The sequence below is a fragment of the Sipha flava genome, unplaced genomic scaffold (genome assembly GCF_003268045.1).
Source record: "Sipha flava isolate LNK unplaced genomic scaffold, YSA_version1 227_pilon_pilon, whole genome shotgun sequence".
Lineage (NCBI taxonomy): Eukaryota > Metazoa > Arthropoda > Insecta > Hemiptera > Aphididae > Sipha > Sipha flava.
Window position 1 is genome coordinate 17341 of NW_020272863.1, and position 24669 is coordinate 42009.

General features: G+C 35.5%; 1 protein-coding gene across 1 annotated transcript in view; it reads right to left on the reverse strand.

The window, feature by feature from the left end:
* Positions 1-11460: 11460 nt before the first annotated feature.
* LOC112683477 (zinc finger protein 541-like) overlaps positions 11461-24669 on the reverse strand; it is a gene marked incomplete at its 3' end in the record, with an annotated part of 248287 nt that continues 235078 nt past the window's right edge. The window contains exon 8 of the mRNA XM_025554528.1: positions 11461-11637. Coding sequence (XP_025410313.1) covers positions 11461-11637 — 177 coding nt within the window. The remainder of the gene's footprint in view (positions 11638-24669) is intronic.

Below are 24669 nucleotides of genomic sequence, written 5' to 3' on the forward strand. Positions count from 1 at the left end.
CATATATTTATTGGGTTAATCTTTTTGAGTACATAGGTTTAGTGCGTAATGTGTACATCAGAGAAGTGTTTGCAACGATAAATATATCGTAATTCCCGTATATAAGTGATACTGTCCCACGCAGAAGTGCTCAAGTATGTAGATTTGAAACAACGTAAAAAAATGTTATTTATACTATTTGTTTGATAATGGATTTTCATTAATTACCCTTGTTAAATGGCGTTCACTTAAAAATGAGATACAAAGAACAAAATTAAAAAAAAAAAAAAAAAAAAAAAAATGTGTATATTCATAACTCTGGTAGGAAATATAGTTTTTAATGAGTTTCGTTCTTTTTAACAATACTATATTACATCTCGGTTTACTCCTCACCATTGATATATTTACACTACTACACAACTAAATTAACAAATTACATGGCGACTACGCGTTGTTGATTAAACTAAGTGAGTTTGTAAATAAAATTATTTCCATTAACAAATGAATAACTGAATATTTTTTTAGTACATTATCACTCACGTATGTGTTAGTGCTTGAATAAACTCGTGTATGGCAGATATACATTATTTTTGCGTCTTGTATAATATCACTCTCGTGGCAACTAGTTTAAAAACAGCGTGTCGTCTTGATTAAATGTCACTGACGCGTTTATAATATAGTTATAAGCGAATACAATCTAATTTTCATTGAATTTATGATCGTTTTCGTATTTTTGATAATCTCTTTTAGAGTTTTACTTTTGCGAGTTGACGTCAAACGCAAGGCAAGGATAATAACATTCACCACAATAATAAGAAATAAAACTTTACACTAAAAAAAAAAAAGAAAACAATATCGTATGTAACAAATGATTTATTCGTTCGTATAAATTTGGCACTAAATAAACTCATACAATATGATTGCGAAATGATGAAAGAGAGAGACATCTTCGACGACACGTCGCGATCGTCGATGAGTATTGTATATTCTATCACGTAGACGAAACTTTATTATTATTCTTTTATGAACACGTTACGGTCAGGGGTGAATCCAATGTCTAATTTTAATGGGGAGATCTTTTAAAAAACAACCAACTAAAATAAATAAATTGTAAATTTTAATATATTTAGATAAATAAGAAAGAGAAATATTTAACGTATGATTGAAACACGGTTTGAAGCACGTATTCTACTACTTGGTATTTAAGTATTTTATAACTTTGTACAAACTAAATGTTAACGAATAACGGATTTAATGTATGGTACATAGGCCTATACTTTTGCCGTGATTATCATTATCTTTTTGGTGGTTATAATGAAGATTGTAAGGGATTCTCATTATTTAACTCTATTATTTTATGAGTATAATCACTATAGTTTTTTAATTATGTCGCAGTGATGCTACCGCAGCTGACCACTGTTAATTTATTGTTATTATAAATTATATTTTAATAAGTATTAATAAAATGCTGGAAATACATTTATAAACTTGGTGGTGGGAAGGGGGAGGGTTAACTTTCAAATCCTCTCTTACCTAACCTGCACAAAAAAGTGTTTAGCCCGTCTCATTTAAAAATCCTAACTACGCCACTGTGTTAATAGATTTATAGGCATAAAGAAATCGAATGAATCGTTTATAGATTTACCCATCATATTCATTTTATTGATAAACTGAATTGTTCGACGTGTGACATGTCGGTAATTTCATCGAATTTAAAACAATCACTTCAGCTTTTTGTATATGTTCAAAATTTGGCCATATAAAAATAGATATAGGTATACGAATATGTACATTCTGCTTTCAATTATTTCCACAAATTATAGACTGAATCATTGCATCAACATAAATAGTCAAAAATCAAAACTAAATATATAGGTATGATCTCGCATTAAGACAAATTTGCATTTTGTGATGTGCATGTACTATTATTTCATGGATTAGCGATATATAAATAATATCTATTATGTCAATTTATTGTTTACTCAATTAATCGATTGCTCAATATTCGTTTCAACCAGCATGATTTAAAGTTATAATCATGATTGACAGTATACTGCAATGTTGATAAGTATCAATATAAAAATTAAAATACAATTAAATTTTAATCATATTAAAAACCGTGTATTATTTCAGAAGGCCGCAGGCCAATTATTATAAAAGTAAGGGGTGCAACCGCATACCCTTACCCCCCTGTATAGTGATATAGTATATCAAATATATTTCAGTCTGGTAGGCCTAGGACACTGGTTACGGTTGATATTTTCGATCGTTCCTCATTACCGTTCGACTACAAAACGGCTCCACGCATTATAGATTCTATCACATTAACGGGCTTCGTGTTTTGAGTTTTATGTCGACGAGGGGAGTACACCGGTGATCACTGCAAAACATAGACTCGAACACCATTTCTCAATTGATAATTATTATTTACGCACGAGTTAATTCGTCGATAAACGTACAGCCAACGATGAATTAACCCGACGTGTAGGCGAACCCGCGGAACACAAGAATTATTTCTTTCCGTCGTTTTCGGCAAAACGGAGACTGGCACAGCTGTCTCAGTCGTTCCCGTATAAATACGCGTCTGTCACACCTATAATATACCCGCACGCGCACATACTCGCTACACATACAAACACGATACAGTTTAAACGTTGCAGCGTCGTTCGGCCGCGAACAAAAGAATAATGTAATATTTCTTCGGATCGAGATAAAACAGACACTCCACGCAGCAGCTCTTAAAACACACGCCGCCGCCACCGTGTGCACTCGTTCGTTATTATGTTTGTCGAAGACGTTTTCGTTTCACGTTACGCGCACACACTCGCGCTCAAATACGCGCATGGAACGCGGTCGGACTTTTGGTGTGCGTACGGTGTAAACCGGTGGGCGGGGGTGGGTTATGATGAGACGGTGACGAGACGTGACGTATAAGGGGGTGTCTGGCCGTAAGCGTGGCGCGCGGATCGGATCGGTTAGGGTTGGTGGGGCGGGTAGGCGGTTCGGCACGAAAGCCCTATTGTACTGGCACGGAAATAAATCCGGACGAGACGGCTGCTGTCAAACGCACACGGTTCCGCCGTGCACACACGCGAAGAGGTACGGCCGGGCGAGCTGCTGCGACTTCTGTAAAACCGCACGCGGCCGCCCCGTGACGGAGACGCGCGTAATGAAGTCGACCGGGCTAAAGTAAACACGGGCGCGCGCCGTCGTCATCCGAAGCCGGGTGGTGTGAAGCGTGTCGACGCGCGATCGGGGAAGCGCAACGGGGGCGGTGAAAGGTTCGCGCGAAAGCCGCCACGGTTGTTTCCACGGTATCCCCGGTTCGACGACATCATTACGTGGCCGCGTTCTGAACGTGTTGGTTTTACCGTTATTAAGCGCGTGCTTTTGTTTGTTTACCCCCGTTCGGAAGATTTCGACCCGAAGGAACCTTAGCTCCGATCCACGAACATTTTTCTTTTTATTCGTCCTGCAGCAACCGTTAGGGTCGTTCGGAAGGAGGTAATTTTTTCCCTTTGAATTTCTCAACAATTTTTTAAACACTTTTATTTTTATAGGCTTCTCGCGTGTCGTCGTCCGACGTGTTAACAGCCGTTGTATTTTGCTAGGCGATTGTCCGTTTGTTGGTCGTAAATCGCAGGAATTATCCTTCTCTCCAACCCGTTTGAAATTCGCCACGCTCAAAGAAGGGCGCGCGCTGCGTGCTACTGTTCAGTCGTCCAAAGGAGAAAAATAACAAATAGCACTAGTGTACGCATACATTCACAGGAACATTATACGGTTGCACAATGGAGCACATTACTTTTTTCAATAATAAATCATAGACTGTATGCGCGCGTGCGTGTGTCCGTGTGCAAATGTTTACTTTATCATATTTTTACATATTTAATTCGAAATTTAAATGTAAATGTCGTACATTTACGAGATTATTTATAAAAAAAAAAAAAAAATTAAAAAAAACGGCCGCCGTAAAAACTTAACTAGACATTAAATTAATTTATTTTCTACTCTTCGTTAAATATTTACTACAATACGCGTAGGACAAATTTGTTTTAAACATTTTTGATTTTTATTTCAATTCATAACGTACGAGTTTTTAATATTGTAGCTTTCATCTATTTTGTTTATTCATGACAATTTCGAGTATGCATTTAGATTATAAATACGTTATGTAACATAAAAATAAAATCTTACAAATTCTATCCGAATACGATTTAATTAACAGATTGATTAGCCAGGAACTTTGTCTCAACTCATTTTAAAACATTTTATTGGGTATTTGTTTCATTGATACAAATAGTACATTTATAAAAGGCACTTTTTAAATTAACATTTATTCTTCGGACATTTTCTTTTTTATTATATGATTTATACTTTTGTTCGTGAAACTATTCGAAAAGATTATTTGGTAAATATATATGCATAACATTATTATATAATCTTCTGTAAAGGAAAATTATAATCCAATCTGTATTTTAAGACCTTAATAGTTATTAAACAAGAAATGTTTAATTTCAAAATAACGCTTTAAGACAAAGAATAAAGAATGATTACTATATTGTGTTTAAAACTACAATAGTTTATTGATTTGTAATTAAGGTACTCGAGAAAAAGTGTTTGTGTAAATCAGTTTGGAAATGCAGATTAGCCCAAAAACACAAATTTATATCGAATCTAAATTGAACTAAGTAATTGTGAAATCGGCAAACAAAATTAATCAAAGTCGATAAGACTATCTAATAAGAAATTTAATCGTTCAAAGTTCAGTTTTGGTATTCTTAAATCTCAAGTCAGTTAATTATGATTTGTTAACAGAAGTTATTTATTTAGTATTGTAAATCCATCGTCAAACCAACTGTCGGTTAGAAACGAAAAAATTCAAAAACTTTTTTTTTCCCTAAATATAAAACAAAATTACGAGTAAATGTAAGCATTGAGACGATTAGAACAATAATTAGTACCTAATTCTAAATGCTGTTTGCGTAAAAACTTGAACAAATAGGTACTATTAAATAAATTAAATATTCAATAACTATTGTGTTGTAAAAATATTAACAAAATTATTTTTGATTTATTCATTGAAGCTACATTATACGATGACTAATATAATATTCAATATTTCAATACTTAAGTATCCACTGAAATATTACGATTTCTCAAAAGATATGTTTGCCTTTCAATTTTTTTTTTAAGAAATGTAAAAATCGAATAATTCTATAGCCCGGCGAAATGTTTAATAAATTTTATTAGCAGGTTTCATTAAATAAGTTGGATTTTGACGAATGAAGATATCAAAATACACATTTAATAGCACTTAAACACTACGTATTTCATCACTGAATTTCGAAATACACGATTATTATATTACACGATATTTATGCGAAAAGAAATATTATTTATATTGTAGTATTGAATTTAAACGTTGCATCTACTTCGTTTTATTAGCAGACAAAATATTTTTCAAAACGAAATAATAATTTTCGACTCGTCGGGTATCATATTGTCAACTTATTACACCGTCAGCCAGATTTATCTTACGTCATATCATCACATTTTTTTACATAGAATCGAACGGTATTAAAATTTAAAACACTGTTTTCTTAGCGATTTTTGTGTATAGCTCGGGGAATTTCACGCACGTGCGAAGAAAATAAAAACTTACAGCCTTCCACGGATTTGTACTGCGTATAGAATGCCGTTAGTGATTTGCCAATCGACAAATTCATTGTCCGTAGCAATACAAGAATAACGATGATAATAATAATAACTGGAGCGACGACGCAACAACGATAATAATGAAAGTGGTTCAACGGTTCAACGCCGTTCTTTGGAGCGTTAAGAAAACGTAATAACACAAAACGGTGGGGAAGGAAAAAATGTCGTTTTCCAAGGACGAAAATGTGTACACCACCGCCACCAACCGGATTCCTGCGCGGGTCACTAATATAGTTGAAAAACACCGGGTTGCAGAAAAGACTTAGCGCCGAAATGAGTGATCTCGCGGGCCAGTCCGGTACGGTAACGCGAACGTGTGCAAGAGGAAATCTGTACGACGACGAAGCTTTTTCCACACGATATTATTGCGTACACGCGCGCACGTTTACACACGTACATTTGAATACACTTGCGTGTGTGTGTGCTTTTGTTACACAGTGTGAAAACCAACCACGCACATCGGGTGAGCCCCTATCAGTTTGAACGGGTGGCGAGAGGGTAGTATATTTCTTCAGCATCCCAGAGGGGTTGCATAGGGGAGGCTTTGTGTACGTCTGTAGGCAATAAGAGTGCTATTTATAGGGTTGGTTGAAGAATGACGCTGTCGTGCATATTCGTCAAACGCACCTGAGAAATAATGTCCCCCTCGTCTCTTTGCCCCGTGGACTTTTTCCGTTCGCCCGCTGCCGTCACCCGATCTAATGTGACACACGTCAGTGTTCGGTGTCAATTTATTTCCACTGGATGACGACACGCATATTTTGATAATAATTATTGTCGTTATTAATGTTCGTAAATTTACTTCTCTCTCTCTCGCTCTTTATCTGTCTCGCGCGCGCACCGCTCTCGTTATAATAATAATATATTATAGGGTCGCTTTTCTAACGGTCGGTTCTCACAACGAGGTCGTCATCACCGTCGCAATATTATAATGTTTGTTTATCGGTGAAACAACAGTTTTCCACCCAAATTCAAGTTTTCGTAAAATATTCCGTACCGGATACGGCATCTCTGTATTACTGAACACTAACTTCACCGAAAACAGTACGGCACGACGCGTCATTGAAACAAGAGCTTTTTTCATTTTTTTCAAACTTTTGAATTCTCTTCGAAGAAATATTTACATTTCACTACCGAATTAAGAAAAGATGGAGCGACGACAGTACGTGGTTGTGTGATTTCTTGGGACGAAAAATATTAACGACAATAATTTTTTTGTCGTTATAATTAAGTAAACATTAATGGAAATACGAGTATTTATACATGATATTTTTAAGACCCGCAGCAAAATATTGATATTCTGTTAACGGAACACGGGAGAACATTTTAGTAGATCGGCATAAACATAAAAAACATTATATAACATAAATATAACAATTCTACAACATTCAATGTACGATTAAGTATATTTAAATATTATACACTTTGATTTGAACAGTTCCGTATGGATACGAACAATATAAAATGTTAAAATATGTATTGTTGATAATAACTTACGCAATTAATTTTATGTGCACGAGGTACACGTGTTTGTAAGAAATTATAACACACGCGTCCTTTGTATGATATGCTAAAACGACTACACGGTTCAGTCTGTGTAGTACGTATTATAATTAATATACGATGTTAAATTTTTATTGACATACAAACTTGGTATACAAATATACGGCTGTGTATGTATAAAATTGCGTTCCGTGAAAGATTTATGTATAAAAATCGTTAAATAAAAACTTATGTATAACATATTTGTATAAGTATATAAGTAGCTTATATTGCTGAAATAACATGGAATCGAAACCAGTATACCGGGAGTTTGCCGTAGGTACGTCAAATAAAGGGATAACTTCCGATTGCCTTGGATTCAAGTGTGCGTGAGAGGAAGGGAGGTTGAAAATGGGAGAGTAATAATACTAAAGAGAGAGAGGGAGGGAGATAGCGAGTAGGGATGGAAAAATGTTTTGAAATTATAACTCAGGGTTGTATACTATTATTTTCCCAAGCGAAAATACATATATATAAATATTTGTACATTGAATACAAAAGTGTTTTCACAAAAATTGTTCAACGACCTAGTTTATTTATTTATTTATTTTTTTTGAAACGTGTACCTATACTTTCAGCGGACTTAATTTATTTTTTTATATTTACCTACTATAATTTATTACACTCCATTACCAACGTTTGAGCCTTTGTCGCCGAGATGGCTGCCAGGCGTGTAGACGACCAAAAACCTAACGTACGCGGGGACGGTGACGGTGACGACGGGGTGCGGTCATTTTGAGCGAAAGACTTCAGAAGTACACTACTGCCTTTAACGTCGTACGATCCCGTATGGAACACAAAGCGTATATATAGAAGAACAAGGACGACGACGACGACGACAATAAACAGACGATATTTTTATTGATTATGCGATTTTATTCAGACGGTATCCGTCGTATTTATAGGGCCATATGACCGCGGCCACGTGCGTTTTGGTTTCCAACGCGTGTATTATTAATATTATTATAAACGGCGGTCGATTGCTCGACGTACGTTTGCGAAATGTCCTGTACGTTTTCTGAATGCCGTACGTGACCCGAATGATATGTTGCAGCACGTATTATTATAATATTATTGTTGTTGTACGGCAATAATACGGCCGAACGGACATTAGTGCGGTTTCTATCGGCCAACGGTCGTTTCGGTTTTCCGGAGGGTGGACGAGGAACGAGAAACAAACAAATGAAACAAACGCGAGACCCAAACGGAATAAAATGCTCGCTGCCGTACATGAATAATAGACGCGTGTCCATCGCGGAAGATGCGCTCCTGCGGACGAAGTGACATGCAAACGCGTCCGGGTGAGTTGATGGATCGTCACCTATTAACGGAGTGTTACGAGTGTTACCGCTGCGCGTGCCTTATATTATTTTTAAAATTATTACTGTTATAACACCCATCGCGGTTCTGTTATTTTTGGCGGGACGCACACGTCCGTGATCGTATAACACAATGTCGCCGAAGAGTACACGGGCATGTCGACGATGAAAACGTTGTTTCGCGTAGAAGAACGGGACGAGAGCGAAAAAGAAAGCGGGAAAATTCGCTTTCAGCAATTCCATAACGCGATGGCCGGATGATAAATTAACGTTGCACGGGAAATATCGTAGCGCGTTTCGTGTTCAGGTATCGTTTCGAGCGTGTGCGTCGCCGCCGCCGGTGCACGCTGTGTTGCGCAGGGACATTAGCACGCGGGAAAGCTCGAAAAGGGTCACACATAAATTTCGTTTCCCTTAACGACCGGAGGCGCGCGCGTGAAAAAAAAAATAAAAGGAAAAACACCTCCCCTCGGAAGGCAGGAAAAAATGTATAAATATAATACGCAAACGATGACGTGAGCTTTTCGGACGTTTTTTTTCTTCTCGCTTACCCTTGCCACCGAGGCGAGGCACTTATATACCGCTTCAACAGAAGGATTTCGTGGAAAAAATAATAATAATAATAAGAAAAAACCATGACGCTTAATAAATAAAAACGCTACGGTCTCTTCCTTCCTTTATAACGAAATTAGCACGGCCGGTCGGGCCGTTGGCGGGTCCGCAGCTGCAGCGTGTAGGTATGAAACACGATCTATCACGTCCGGTCGACCGTTTCGGGAAAAAACGAACAAACGTGAAAATCGCGTCGATAGTCGACCGGATCGCGCTGGATATAGGTAAAAATCACTCTGCGATCGCAGGTAGGAGTCGCGCAGCACCCATGGACACGTGTGTGGCGCGACGGTTTATAAAATCCGAAAAACAATTAGTAACGACGGCGACGAGGCGTTGGTGGTTTATACGACGTCCCCGCGACGTTAATTGGAAGAAAACGCGTCTTTTAGCGCGTTCGGATGTATAAAACATAAACTACATTAAGCAACGGAGCATCCGAGCTCTCCAGATAATCGTATAACATTCATTCGAGGTACCGAAAGTAAGTTTTGGCAAATTTATGGCGTCAAGTTGAATCGTAACTTATATTTTATTGCATAACTGCGTAATGTATGCGCTCGGTGTTTTCAAAAACTTCACACCGAAAACAACGGGGATAGGTGGGGGGGGATAATAAAAACTATTATTCCGAATTGTATCTATTGATCTACTAAAACCGAGGACGAACGGTAACGATCTATTGAAAACGCTGCTGCAGTAACAATCCCCGTTGTACCGTAATTATCTCGTACGAGATGTATGAACACATCGTTTTCGAGACGCTCTACCAAGTGTCGAATATTTCAACGGGCCAGTGATGGACGCAAAATTAGCAAAATTGTGTACCGAGCAACGCGTAAGTATTATGTTACGGTTTGCAAACCCTAACGTTGGGTGTGATAATCGACGAAATCCGTGTTGAAACGTTTTCCACTGCGCATCCCGTTCGATCCGTCGTAATTATTATATTGATTGCGAGCGCCACACGGTCAGCCTTCAATTTTCAGTGTCACGGCAAGTCCCACTAGCATATGATCTTTACTCGCGTGTACTTTAATCCGTAAAAGAAATCGTACGTGTATAGTTGATTTTTCCCGTCAAACGCTGCATATTTCGAGCACCATGCCAGCAACGTCAGTACATATCGTAACCGTAAAAGAAAAAGAAAAAAGAAAAATGGGCAATTGTTATGTAAATTCAGTCCTTATGTGTTTGTCACCATGAGATCGGTGAAATTGTTTTCTTTCAAGACGATCGATCGTTTATACTTTTTTCACATCGCGCACACAAACGCGTATATTGTGAACATGCACATGACGACTATTTCGGATTTTATGTCATTTTCCGCGTGATAAAATAAAGCAAAACTGAAATCACCCCATTTGCTTTCTTATTGCAGACGTACTCTTTAAAAAGCACAGAAATTCAAAGGAGTACCGAATGATTTTTCCCTATGAAAATAGAGTTCAAGATACGGGTAAAACAATGGAATATTATTTTTTTTTTGTCACCGACCGACGATCGGGTGGAGCGCAAGGATAAGGTATGAAAAAAAAAAAATAAAAAAATATGAACAATGATGAAGACATCGTAGTGTAAATTCAAAAAATGTATATCATATGTTGACTGTTTGTATAACAAAAAATATACGCACGAGAAATTGTTATTAGCATGTATTGAGTGGTAATTTTTTTCGTTTTCATGTATAGAGTTCGGTGCATTTATGCAGATGATTCGTATCAGAGCTCATTTTATGGGTGGGCCGAGAAGAATATATTTTTCACCAACCAAAAAGTAATATACGACATCAATTCAATATTTTTTACTATATTTGTTAAAAAATATTTGGTAACACGTTTGCGCTAATGGGACGGCGTAATTTGTGTAAAATATTTGTGTATGCGTACGTCAAAAGCAACGCTAAATCCATTGGGAGTATTTTATTTATTATTATTGTAATATACTACGCTCAATACTTTATTTATTCGATTAATCACAGTAATTTTTATGATTAGCATTTATTCCGTATTTATTTGACAAAAACTAGGTATTTAGTATTAATCGAAATGCGGTATAATCTAACCTAACCAGGAATGGATTTCTTGAATGGATGGTAGTAACATTTCGGAGTTATAGAAAGTAATGTATATATTACTGGAAACCTGACAAATTATTTCCAAACTGTTGAACATCAAATAATAGAATCACCACTGATCGCAATCATTTGTAATTGATTTTTTTTTAAACTTCTAATCTATTTCTAAAACAATATATGCATTATTAATAAGTGAATTTTTAACTTTCATACCTGTTGGCCATTCCAATTCTTCGAATTTGACGAATTCTTCGTGTTTACATTTTTCGAGGCGGTCGACGTCGCTATTTGTTGTTGGGTGTGATGCATAATCTGTTGAATAATATCAAACTGTTGTTTAGTGAAACTGTCCTCGCTGTCTGCCACATTTTGCGTTTCCGTCTGACCGTTCTGTCGACAGAAATGTTTTACTACAGTCTACACGAAACAATAAACTTTGTTCAGTTGTTATTAATATTTTTATTTTTATTTTATTTATTTATATTTTTTATTTTTGAAAGCAATCAATTTCACAAAAGCCTGGGTAGATTTTTTATTTAGATAAACAGTAAATAAGCTTACAATGTAATTTTCTGTCGTCTATACGATATTGGTATACGGCAATAACATGTATGTACGTTCGTCGTAAGCTAACAATAGTTTATTGGTTTTAGTTATATTGCATTTGAAACATATATTCATTTTAATATTTTTATCGTATCTTCTTTCTCCATGTTTTTGTCCTTGAGTCAACAAGTTTTTATCCGTTGTCGAAAAAATGTTCCGATACTCACGATGTTATATTAATCGAGTGATAATAAAGAAACGTATCGGTATAGTTTTCTCTCTTTGACTATGCGATATTACGAAAACAACAATTTTCCGTTTGAATGTTTGTTATACATTTAGGGTTCAAAGCGTTCAAAAGCTCGAAGTGTTATTCTTCAATAGCGCCGAAAGGCTCTTGGTGTACCATACATATGTTTTAACTTCGGGGAATTCCGAATAAATCGATGTCTTTCAAAGAATATATAAAATAATTTAGGGATACAAAAAAAAAAAAAAATAATTAAGTAAAAAATAATTTTAAGTTATTGCCAATGACGTGCATACATAAGCGGACATTACTAGCAGGGTAGTCATGCATAACGCATTAAGATTTAATATTAACAACAAATTTAGATAGGGTAACTTTATTTCATTTAATAATTATATTTCTCCAATATTCTTATAGGTACATGTTTTTACCGTTTACGGACGTTTCGAAATGGTTGAAAACAACATGGTTCTTTATTATTGTGAAAATATTGAATATTTTGGTGAGGCAGGGAAGTTCACAGAGTAATCAAGTTCTTACCCTGACTACCCCGTGCGCACGTTTATGCATGCATATATATTCTGAAAACAAAATATGTGTATAAACGTTAAAAAAATCTTTCCCCACATTCATTATAATATTGCGTGTTCACTTTAATAATTATATTCCGATTTTAAAGCGACTAAAGTGTAATGATACTATACATAGCAAAATATTTTCTAAGTGATGAATTCGTATTCAGTATAATTATTACAATAATATAATTTAGTCTTTCACATCAAATCTAAACTATTTTATTACAGTCACTATTTCAAATTTACCGGCTCGTACGTATTATATAAATATTTGTAGATAATTTTTATTCAATCAGGGGCTGTGAAATTACACGGTTCCACGGCGGCGGAGACATAGTTTAAGCGCGTGTACACACTAGGGAGGTAGAGAGTGGAATTTAATTTTAATTTTTTTTTTTTTTTTTTTTGTAAGGTAAATGACAGTAATATTATATCACTTGTGTTCCTAAGATTCCTCGTTCGAATACAATAGTCTTGCACGTTTAACAACTTATAATATTGTAGATTTCCTCAGTTGAATATAAACATCCTTCACATCGGTGATTTTAATTGTATGTAAAATAAACAATGACGTTATGCGAGTAATCCGTTAAAAAGTTCTTGCTTAAAATTTCAACTGATCGATACAATTTTTATCGTGTTAAAATAAGAATGATCTAAAACTGATATTAATTTTTTTTTTTTTATAATGAACTAAAAATCTTTAGCAGGACTTACTACGCAATACACGCAACCTGTATAACGCAGATTGAGGTAAGGTTTATTTATATTGCATAGGTATACTTTCAGTTACGACAAAATAACCGGCGTAGCCCATTGGTCACGTACAATACTGGAGTTTTTCCACGACATTTTCATTGTTCCGGATGATTGTCACGTCGTAAATGTTAAAATGTTGTATAAAAGCAGGCACTAGGTCGAACGGGAAGGAATACCATCATTGTGGTGGGTTATTATTTTATATCGCGGGAGAGAAACATCTTAGTTCTTTGCGGGAACGACGATTACGCGTTCCAGAGGTATAACAAACGTTGGCGAGGACACCGTTCGAGGGATTTGCTCTCCAAAACGGCGCGCAAGGATCTAATGATTGTACATCGCGCGGCAGATACACGTGCAGATACCACTTGGTTTTTGGGCTCGCAAATGTGCGTATACCAGAGTTCAAATACAGGCACTCGTACGACGTGCACACATATATATTGGCGGTACTAGGGGGAGGAATACAGGGATTCAAATTCTGGTGTAACATGTTAGAGGGTGTAATTTTTGTAATATTTAATCTATAATCAACAACTAGTTTGATATTTTTCACTTTTTTAATGATAATTCGTTTAAAACTCAATAAGTATGATTGTATGCTTATTGTAAGTAAACAATTGCAGGGAAAAGTATTTGATTCTTTGTCTACGATGGGGAATAATTTTAATATTTTCTCCGTGCGTAAAAATTCCTAATTACGCTCTTGCATGTGTATACGTAAGGTGTACATGACATGTACTTGTACCGTGTTGTGTGCACGTTATGTACGTACTTTAGAGAACCTAACCGACCGTTCGCTGACTCCCCTTCCACAGCGCGACGTCGGAAAGTCTTCGTTTGACCGAGATCGAATGACAAAACGCACCCGGGCGTGCGGTGACGGGGATGGGGACCGACGCGACGTCGAACTTCGGTTTCATTTCGTGACACTCGGCTCGGAAGTAATTTGAACTTATTACCTCCGAACGCCACCGCCGCCACGTTATTTCTCCATTGTCTGCGCACTGGAGCCGAGACGAGTCGAGAGGAGATCCACGCCGCGCGCACATCGGGTGCATTGGCGGAAAGCCTTCTTGCACGACGCACCCTTCATCTCTTCTTGGTTCCTTCGTGTGAGCACACACACACACACACACGCGCGCGCGCACGCGCACACACACACACACACACACACACACACACACGCACGCACGCACACACACACACACACGCACATGCGCATACACGTGAAAACGAGTGCCTTTTGATCCCTTTTGCCACCGTCTGACAACACTCTCTTCCACCCTCTTACCGACTACAAGGGTGGATTGAACTTTTAGATATAAATCGCAGTAAAACTTACTGCCACGGCTCTGCACTCTTATATACACATATAAATTATATATGTATATATATGTGTAGTAGTTTTAATGTGTTGGCGATTTGTAAGCGCGTGAGTAATTACGCCGGTCAACTGCAAGAGAGTTTATTTGCGTTTTACATTTCTTATCTTTCGGGGGTTCGAGTGTACTAGATGGTGTTTTTTTTTTTTACTCTCTCTCACTTTCTTCCGCTCTCTTTTATTTTTTTCTGTTTTCGTTTAATGATCACTGAAGAAACATTAACGAAAAGCCCCCGCGCGTCATTTCCTATATTACCCATGCCCAAAATTAGAATTTTTGTTTTTTATTCGCAACAGTGCACAATTTCATTTGCAAAAAATGTATTTTTGACTCGTAATAGTACCATTATTAATATTGTGTTGAAGCAGGTTTTTTGGACGGATAGAAATATTTTATAACATGCTCGTTTTTCTTAATTACAATAATTGTATTATACTTTGTTATTTAAATATTTTCGTAAAAAAAAAAAAAAAAACAATTTTATCTGTAAAATTATTTTGAACAAGTCGTTTTAAATTGTGTTAAATGGTCACAATTAAACAGCAAAGACCATTATTTTATTATATATCGAGAAAATAATTAATGCCATGTAAAATTGAAAATAAAATATAAGCTTGGAATGATAAAATAATTTTAAATATTCGATATAAGTCTTAGAAATTATTCGGAAATATTTTATTATATTCTTCTTTTAAATACTCTGCATTTAAATTTTATTAGGTGAAATTATTGTTTTTATTAAAAACTCCATCAAAGATATCAAATAACTATTGGATTATTTATTTTGTCGTATGCCAGATAAAATTAATGTGCGTGTGAAAACAATGTAACGGTTATTTCATTCCTCAAGTATAATAATAAAATAAAAATGATTTATATTGATTTAAAAATGTTTAAACTATGTAATATTGTATAGCCTAGCATCGCAAACGTCAACAAAATATTTATTATTGTACACAACATGTTTGTCGTATTGATAATTTATTTGGCCGGCGTGTTATTTTAAGACGAAGAATGTATGGTGGATACGTGTTATAATGGAACTGTGCAGGAATAGATTTATTTGAACTAGAAATATTTTCATCAAGTTTTTTGCATCGTCAACAGACCGTAAAAATTGTTCTCGTTGATTTCCCCCCTCCCCCCACTACAGGTATAAGGTGCGTTTTGCCGTTTCATCTATTTCGCCTGGTTTGTTTCCACGACATTAAGATAATATTCTTTTTTTTTCAACATAAAACGTTGTTTTGTAGACGTTTTGAGGTGCGACGAAAGGAAACTGAACGAAAAGAGTAGATGTAACGAGAGGTAGGGATGGGAGAAAATACGAAGGACGCGAGTAGGAGGAGGATGGTGACAAGGAGCAGGAGGATAAGAAAAAAAAACGACGGTGACGACGACGAGGAGAGATTGAACAGCGGGAAAACGGAAAGCGTAATTTAATATTCTGATGCTAACGTCTTTCGATATTGTTACATTTTCTCATCGGCTTCTCTTGCAATGACATTATCTAATTTTGCAGGCAGCGCTTAACCTTGCGCACGCGCAGGACGAGACCCGATATGCTAAGCTAGAGATCATTCTACTTTCCTGGACAATAATCCACAGCGGCAACGATGGCGTAATATCTTTCGCCAGATGCACGAGCGATTACGTACCCGTGTAATGACTTGACGTCATCGGTGTCTAATGCAAATAATCATATACACGTATATTTTATTTTTATCCAATACCTACGTTTATATCTATAAAAATATTAACAATCGTGCCCCGCTAGTAGTCGGGGTCGTTGATTTTCCAATAAAATACAGGCGAAGATAGATGGAAAGAGGAAGGGTGGATAAAAATCACCATTGAATCCTTATCGAAAATTTTACGTCCCTCTTGATGCCGTTCCTTTGAACCGCTAGCCGATCGCATTTCCGTGCGTGTCGTTAATCGGTGGCGTGTGTCCTGCGCGTAAGTCGATTGTTTATGTATACACGCTAAGTTCTGCGCATATTGTGTAAGTGTACACCTACTCTATACCAATACACCGGTGCGGTTTACGATAAATACGACACGATTGGAATTTATTTTTGTTTATTTACCGTCGAGTTTTATTTTAATTGCACCGCCCGGAGACTTGTCGAACTCGCAACTCCTTCCATCACCAGTCAAGACAACACTGTTTCTCGATTACCGCAGTAGATACGTGATGATACGGTATTATATACATGATTAAACTACGCATGTTCGACTGGATTCACGAGTACTACTGCCATGACAACAATCTAAGGATTCTATTTGCGATTATTTGCATACTATCGGAACTGTCTTACTGTGTGTTATTTGCGGTAAGCTTCTCGATCGATTCGACTGATTTACATCGAATTTCAAACAGTAATAATGAAGATGAAACTTGGAGGTTAATGCACTGTCAAATATGCGCAAGCGTTTATGCATTGAAAACTCGAAAAATTTTCTCTAAAAATCCCGAATCAAGTAATATCACGTGAAACATGCGTCCTTCTTGAATTAAATAAACTTATAATTTTAAGAATATTCGTAATAAATCTTAATTTAAATATGTTATATATAGTTAATCATAAAAATGTGCAACTGGTGTTTTCAAATAGGAATCAAATCACCACTGTAGTTTATATTCATCGACAAGCGCTACTCTATAATGTCAATCAACAAATTATTAATATTCACAAACAATTAAAATCGACGTAAAAATAAAACTATATCTTAAACTAAATTCCATAAGACAAGAAAATATGCTTGAATAAGAATATTTTAAGGAAATACGCAGCAATATACTCAAAAACTCAAATATGTAAAAATATGCAGAAAAAGATTTTGCATATTCACCAAATATATACTCAAAATACATTTTACCCGAACTCGATTTATCCAACAAAGTATCAAGAAAAAAAAAACATGCAAACAGATTATATTTACATGAATCTTCGCTCGACCTCTAGAAAGCATGAGTTACCTCGACTAAGTTCCGAAAACTTATACATCTAGACTAAATATTTTTGCTAGTATTCAGTAGACATATTATATTTTTGATACCTTATTTTTGAAAAAATTTTAAATTTTAAAACCTAATGGCATCGAGTAGAACGTGGAAGGCGGAGAAATGAAAATAAGTTTTTAAAAACAATAACCATCGACACTGTGATATTTTTAGACAACAATACAGATAACATTATGTGCATAATTACACCATCGTCCAAATTTGCAGTAATATTTTTAAGATATAACTGACAAACGTGTTAAAGAAATATTTTAAATATTGTAATTCTTTTGTACATGGTTTATTTCAAAGAATGGTAGAATGAATTAATGTTATAATACCGTTTATTTATTTTCATAGTTACATGATATTTTCCCTTTGGGATATCGATCGTTTTTACCTCGATTCACTTTGGAACCTGACGCTGAAAGCATGTCTTCGACACGGCATAAATATTTCATTTCAAGAATTTCTTTAAATATAGATACGTTAAATCTCAGAAATTCCGATCATAAAGAAAACGCTGCACGGAAAACGTAACTAAACATAAATTCCACTCGTATTATAAATATTATTATTTATCTTATTAGTTTAATATACAAAGAACAACGGAAATGTTTGGTCGTTTTTTTGTTCGATTCTCTTGAATGGATTGCTCTGCTTGAATTAATTCGAAACTCACGATGTAAGTAAATTATAAATACATAAATATCTCTTGGTCTATTGAAACTTGAATTCAAAAATGTAATCGAAAAAAAAATATGAATTGCTACTCGGTGACTAAGAAAAATCTCGTTATTACCAAGTAAAAATCGTTATCTACGATAAAAATATCATTATAATAACTAAAATCGGATCACGTTTAATAGTAAAATACAAATAGAGCTTTGAAAAAATATATTAGGAAGGGTTTTAGCAGCTTAGCGAGAAAATGCTTTTAAGTTTTGTCGAGTAAAAAAAAAAAAAAGGTTTATCCTACACTGTATGAATATCGTACGGAAAACGAGATGATTCTTATTAAATTTAATTCTATCGATTGCCTTAACCATTTACAAAAATAAGGTATTAACCGAGGTAAGCGATAACATTTACGTTATTTTATTTCATGATTCTATGGTGGGCGGGTGGATATCCGTGTATGAGTGGATACAAATCTCTGGTAAACCCTTCTAATCCACGACAAAATTAAAATGCAATTATTGTTCACCGGAATAATCGTGCGTCTATGGGTAAAATGTTGAATTACTTAACAGTGAACAATATTATACGTATGCACGTATTCAGAGATTAAACACAGTTTATAAGGCGTAGAGTTTAAATATTTACGGTATGGTCGTCGAAATAAGATTGTGTATACGATTTGCTCAAATGTACTAAATTAATAATTGTATTAAATCCATATTGCTGAAACGTCGTCCGGTCGTTAGAAATTTAATTCAACTATATCTATAAAATCACAATACATTTGACGGTGTGAGGAAGAAAAACAAATGCATTGAATCGAAATATAATTAATTGTTATTTCTTAATTTATTTTTTATTCAATGTCTAATATTTTATTCGGAATTTTTTGCTAATAAATTACAGTTTACAGTGGTTATTCGAGAAGTAAATTATAAACTTCAAAATCTTGGTTGTATATGTTATTATATTTATATGTATTCTCATTTTTCTTACATTTGTATTTTGAATACAGTCCATATACAATATATCGTTAAATAAATGGATGAAATATCATAATGATTTCCGCGAATGATCCAAACGGACATACAGTAAAATATTGTTTGTTGAATTAAATGTTTATTAATATTGGACGAATCGATTGTTCGATACAGCCACAAGGAGTTAAATGAAAACGTTTAAGAGTTTATTTATACGGGTTTGTTTATAGCTAGTGCAATGATGTACGAATACAGAGCAGAATTAAAGTTTTAAGCGTATTTACAGCCTTTCTGGGAAGATGATCGATTGCTAAAAAATAACACACGGTATATACATCTTACACCCCATGGTATATAGCAAGGGTGGGCGACTGGCGGTTCGTGAGTCTTTTTTGTGTGGTTCATGCTATATTTTCAAATTACATCATACAATTTTAAAGTTTATCGTCTATCGATATAATAAATCTTATCTGGTATTAAACATCGTTAAACGTCTAAATGTCATATGCATGTATACGTATGGCTTTCAAATATAGTTGTTTGTACCGAACTATTTTACTAAATCAGTGTCTTCTTCATTCGTGTCGTGCTGTCACGTGTGTTGAATTTATTATTTCGGTGTATATAAATGCTAATTAAAATTCATATTTTGAATAACTTTTTTTTTCCTATGCTTTGGCTCGCTGGGTTTTAATTTTCTAAAAATTGGTCCTCGAGTAACTTCGAGTTTCCCATCCCTGGTATATAGTAACGCTACCTTGATCGACATTGAAAAACGACGAACAGTAAATAATAATGTAAATAAATACATTAAATATTTCCGATTCACACGTATTTCTAATATATATTGCCAACAATGTATCCACTAGAAAAATGTATTTTTCCACTACTCCGTACGACGCAATATCACTTTTAAATCGAATAAAACACATTTTTAACACACGTCCAGTAATCAGTGTTATAAATAATGGACGGGAGTGCTTTTTGTTTCACTACAATAATACCATCCCGTATTAAAAGCGCGTCCGACGGAATCTCGATAACTGTTCGAAACCCGACGAGTCAACATTTTAGAAAGGAAATCTTCTCGGAATGTTTTTATATAGTTTTCGGTTGTTTCGCCTACGGATAAAGTGCCGAGAAAATACTTCTTCACGCTTGGTTCGGTTCGGACTCGCGTCGGGTAAGCGACTTACCCGGATCGATATCGCAATGATATTGGTCCGTGAACTTATTTGAACAGTGCGCGAAAGCAGCACCTCACGGACCGGTGCCTCGATAACGTCGCGATCGAACGGTACGAAAATTCGAAAAAAATGTTACAGAGTACGCACGCTGCAGCATCTGTTCGTGGTGGTTTTTTAACAAGACCGGGAACGGTAAACTGGATATGGCCCGATCCTGGACCGTCACAGAGTCCATCTCGTTTTCATGGGCGTGTTACAAGATGGAACGAGATGTGAGAAACTGTAATACTACCGATTGTCCCATCCCAAAGATAAGTTTATCGTAACAATGTAGCAGGCACGTGCAGCAGAATATTACGCGTTGGAAATCGCGTTTCGATTCGTTTCTCACGGCCCCGGGTTCGTACAATACTTCTCGCGTTCCAGCGCTCGTGAACCCCGTTTTGGCGAGTAAATAATTCACTTCGGGTCGCCCACACATGCCGTACACGTTAAAATCGCGATTCACAGCTGTGCCCCGTCCGATCGCAACACTGTAATAACACGCTTACTCTTCGGTCTCGATCATTATCATTCATCACGCGTCACGGACGCAGTGATAATAATACGGCCGTAGACTTCTTCCGTACAATCGTTCCCGCCACTTCCGACCGCCGTCACTTGGTGTACGACGTACGTACGTGGACTTTTCAAGCGTGATTTGTTTGAATAATAGACATCGTCGGGAAAACGCTTTGAAAATTAAACCACCGTCGTGGTCAATTGTGAGTGGGCGACTAGTAAACGAAAAAAACAATTTTTATCCCTTTCTCGTCGCGGCATTGTCACCGCCACCATCCTTTTGTGGCGGATCATTGAGTATGCCAAACGACGTCTACGTCGAGCTGTTTCTGCTCTCCGTTCTCTTTCTCTCTCTCTCGTGCATTTCGCTAGCGACGGGGTGTGGTGATGGCAATTACTGCGACTCCTCTCTGAAAGGACTAGAGCGCGGAGAAAATCACGTATGTGCACAATTCGTCTTGCGTGTATGTATATGTGCATACGTGACGCGCCGGCCAAAGGACCAAACTCTTCGACCTCCGAGTCCTTTAGTGCAGAAATTACGCAGAGATATTGTGCACGCGCGTGGGCGAGGAAACGGTGATGTGTTATTTTTTCTACACTAGGGCCTTTTATCGCACCAACACGGAGGCATTCGACTAACTGCGTATCGTTGCAATGCGAGCTACCTAAACAACGGTTTCTGACGACGAGAGGATCGTGACAGCAACGTGAGCTAGTTTTTCAGAGTAGTTACCATAGCTAAAATTATTGATTTTCATTATCATCCTGTGTTTGTTATCACTAATATATAATATCAACTAGGTAAATATTATTTCTATATTAGTAAATTATTATATTATATTATAATATAGTTTATATAATAATATTATATTATATAACTGGTTTTTTTTTTATATACAACACTAAACTTAATGTTCTGGGCTTATAACATAATAAAAAAATTACGTTCAAAAAGATTTATAACTATTCCAGCATCCAAACTGTGCCGAAACTAGAAGTGGGACTGGGGGTGATCAGCACTGTAAAGGGGTCTCAGATTAGAAAAATTGAGGGCCCAAAATGCATAGAATTTATTGTACTGTATACATTTGAGAGAATATCAAGACCAGTGGCACAGTAATTATTTTTCATTATTTTCCAAATTATAGTTTTGTCCCTCTTATATTCGAGAGGTCAATTTCCCCCGCACTCTTATCTGATGACACGGCAATGATATAAAGTAAATTGAAAAATAACGAATATTCTAATTCACTGTAAATATTAATAGAGCTAATAACGTCAGAATTTGAATTGTTTGTCATATTTATAGATTTAATGTTATATTTAGAAATAAAAAATACAGGATGATAATGAAACTATCATTAATTTCAGCCATGATAATTGCTCCGAAAAACTAGCTCATATTGCTGTCAAGATCATCTCGTTTCCGACGAAGGTATAGTTTTGTGCGCTATGCGTTGACGATTAGATAAGTTGCTGTCCTGCTTTCGATCTAATTCTCTCTTAGAAATTGGGTCATTCTGGAGCATAACGTTGTAATTCATTGTCACTCTCTCTTTTTATCGTATTATTAGTTTTATTTGGTTTCACTCGTGTAACGAATATAAATACGAAAAAGAATAACTGTCAAAATGGGTCACGTGAACTGAAAACTCGGTGGAGTGCAAGCATGAATCTATAAATTGGCATTGGAACCGATGCGTAAAAACACAAGTATAAATAATGATTTCTCGTTCGGTGTATACAGACGGTACATACCGTCTGAATGTACTCGTGTATATATAAACCTCACTTAGAACCACGCGTTTAGTAATGTATCTTGATCACCCCGACGTTCCTCGCACCGTCATTATAATAATAAAGTTGTATTTTCGTGTTTTTAATAGCACTTGAAGTTTCTTACTTCTGGGTTTTTATTTTCGCAATTAATTACCATTCCGAACAGTTAAATTCCAAGATTTTGGTGAAACCTTAATTTAAGAACATGTCACGGCGTGTTTGATCTAACAATAAAAATAACAGGCATTCATTCGTATTTGAACAAATATTTAACATATCTCATCATACGTTGCAACTCGTTTGCGCACATTCAACATTTTTACCTGAAAATAGATAACTCGTTTGCGCATGACACATTCATACACATGACACGTGTATATCGTCACAGACTGCAGTACAAATTATCATCTTAATATTATCTTTTAATCGACTATGTAGACTGTAGATTATATAAATTTGGATTTTTCAAATAAATTTTAGTAAAGTTTCAGTAGGTATGGACCATGGATATGGACGATACAGTGGTGACTAGTGTGTTGACGATGTAAACTTTAATATGGCGTAGAAATTTCTAATATTTTTGAATCTCGGCGAGGAAAGCGATGATTTAATATTGATAATTATAAATTTAGTGAATACTGTGTTTTAATGAGTGGATGATCAAATTTTAGATGCACTAATAAAAAATGTCCTGCGACTGTTATTGTTAATAAATAAAACAAAATAATAAAAGTAACCAACTCTCATAATCATGAGGAGTATAATAATCAACGATAATAAGCGATTAATAAGCGATAGTAAGTTAACGAGTTCTGACACTAGGGATTTTCGTCACAGGTAGCCAAAATATATGTGCGTAATCGAGTTATGCATTTTTGGGCAAACAAGTTATGAAAAAGGTAAATGTGAGCAAACGAGTTGTAGCCATCATCATATATAACCGTTGTTGTTATTTTAACAAATCTGAGAGTTATTTTTCGACCTCAAGATTTTAATAGTATGCGATCACCGTATTCTATAAAAAAATCACTATTCATATCATGTATATTATGGTTATTAAAAGTTATTCAAAATATGTAATAACCATTCATTATTATTTAAATACGTGTTATCGACAATGCTGCAAATGTACAACATTATATCATTATTGATTTTTTGTAATTAGAAGATTCCGGGGTTTCTGAATTATATTTTTATATTCTTGATTGTTGCAGTGATAATATTAATAATTTAATTATTTTTGAGGTATAAAGTGACTTAAATACATCAATAAAAACTTTGCGAAAATACGAAAGGAGATCGATGGATTTTTTCAGCAATATCGTTAAACATGTACTCGTGATGAATAATAAAAGGTGGTTGTAAGTAGTATTTTAAGTAACTACATACTTGGTAGGAATGAACATTATGACTAGTATTTGACCAACGTTTTGCTCTATTTCTGTTTATTTCGCCCGCATAAATAATAAATGAGAAAGAAACAACAACAACCCCGCATTGAAATAAAAATAGGGCAAACTTCCAAGTAAAATGGATCGCGAGCGTAAAAAAATAAGGGTTCTGGTATAAGATCCAAAAAAAAAAAAATAAAAATAAAAAACAAACCATTAGCTATGTGACAAAAAGAGAAAAAGAACATTAGCCGAAGAAGTTTTTCAACGTATTTCTGTTCGGCAATACTTGTCTCTCTCACTCGTGCGCGTGCGTTT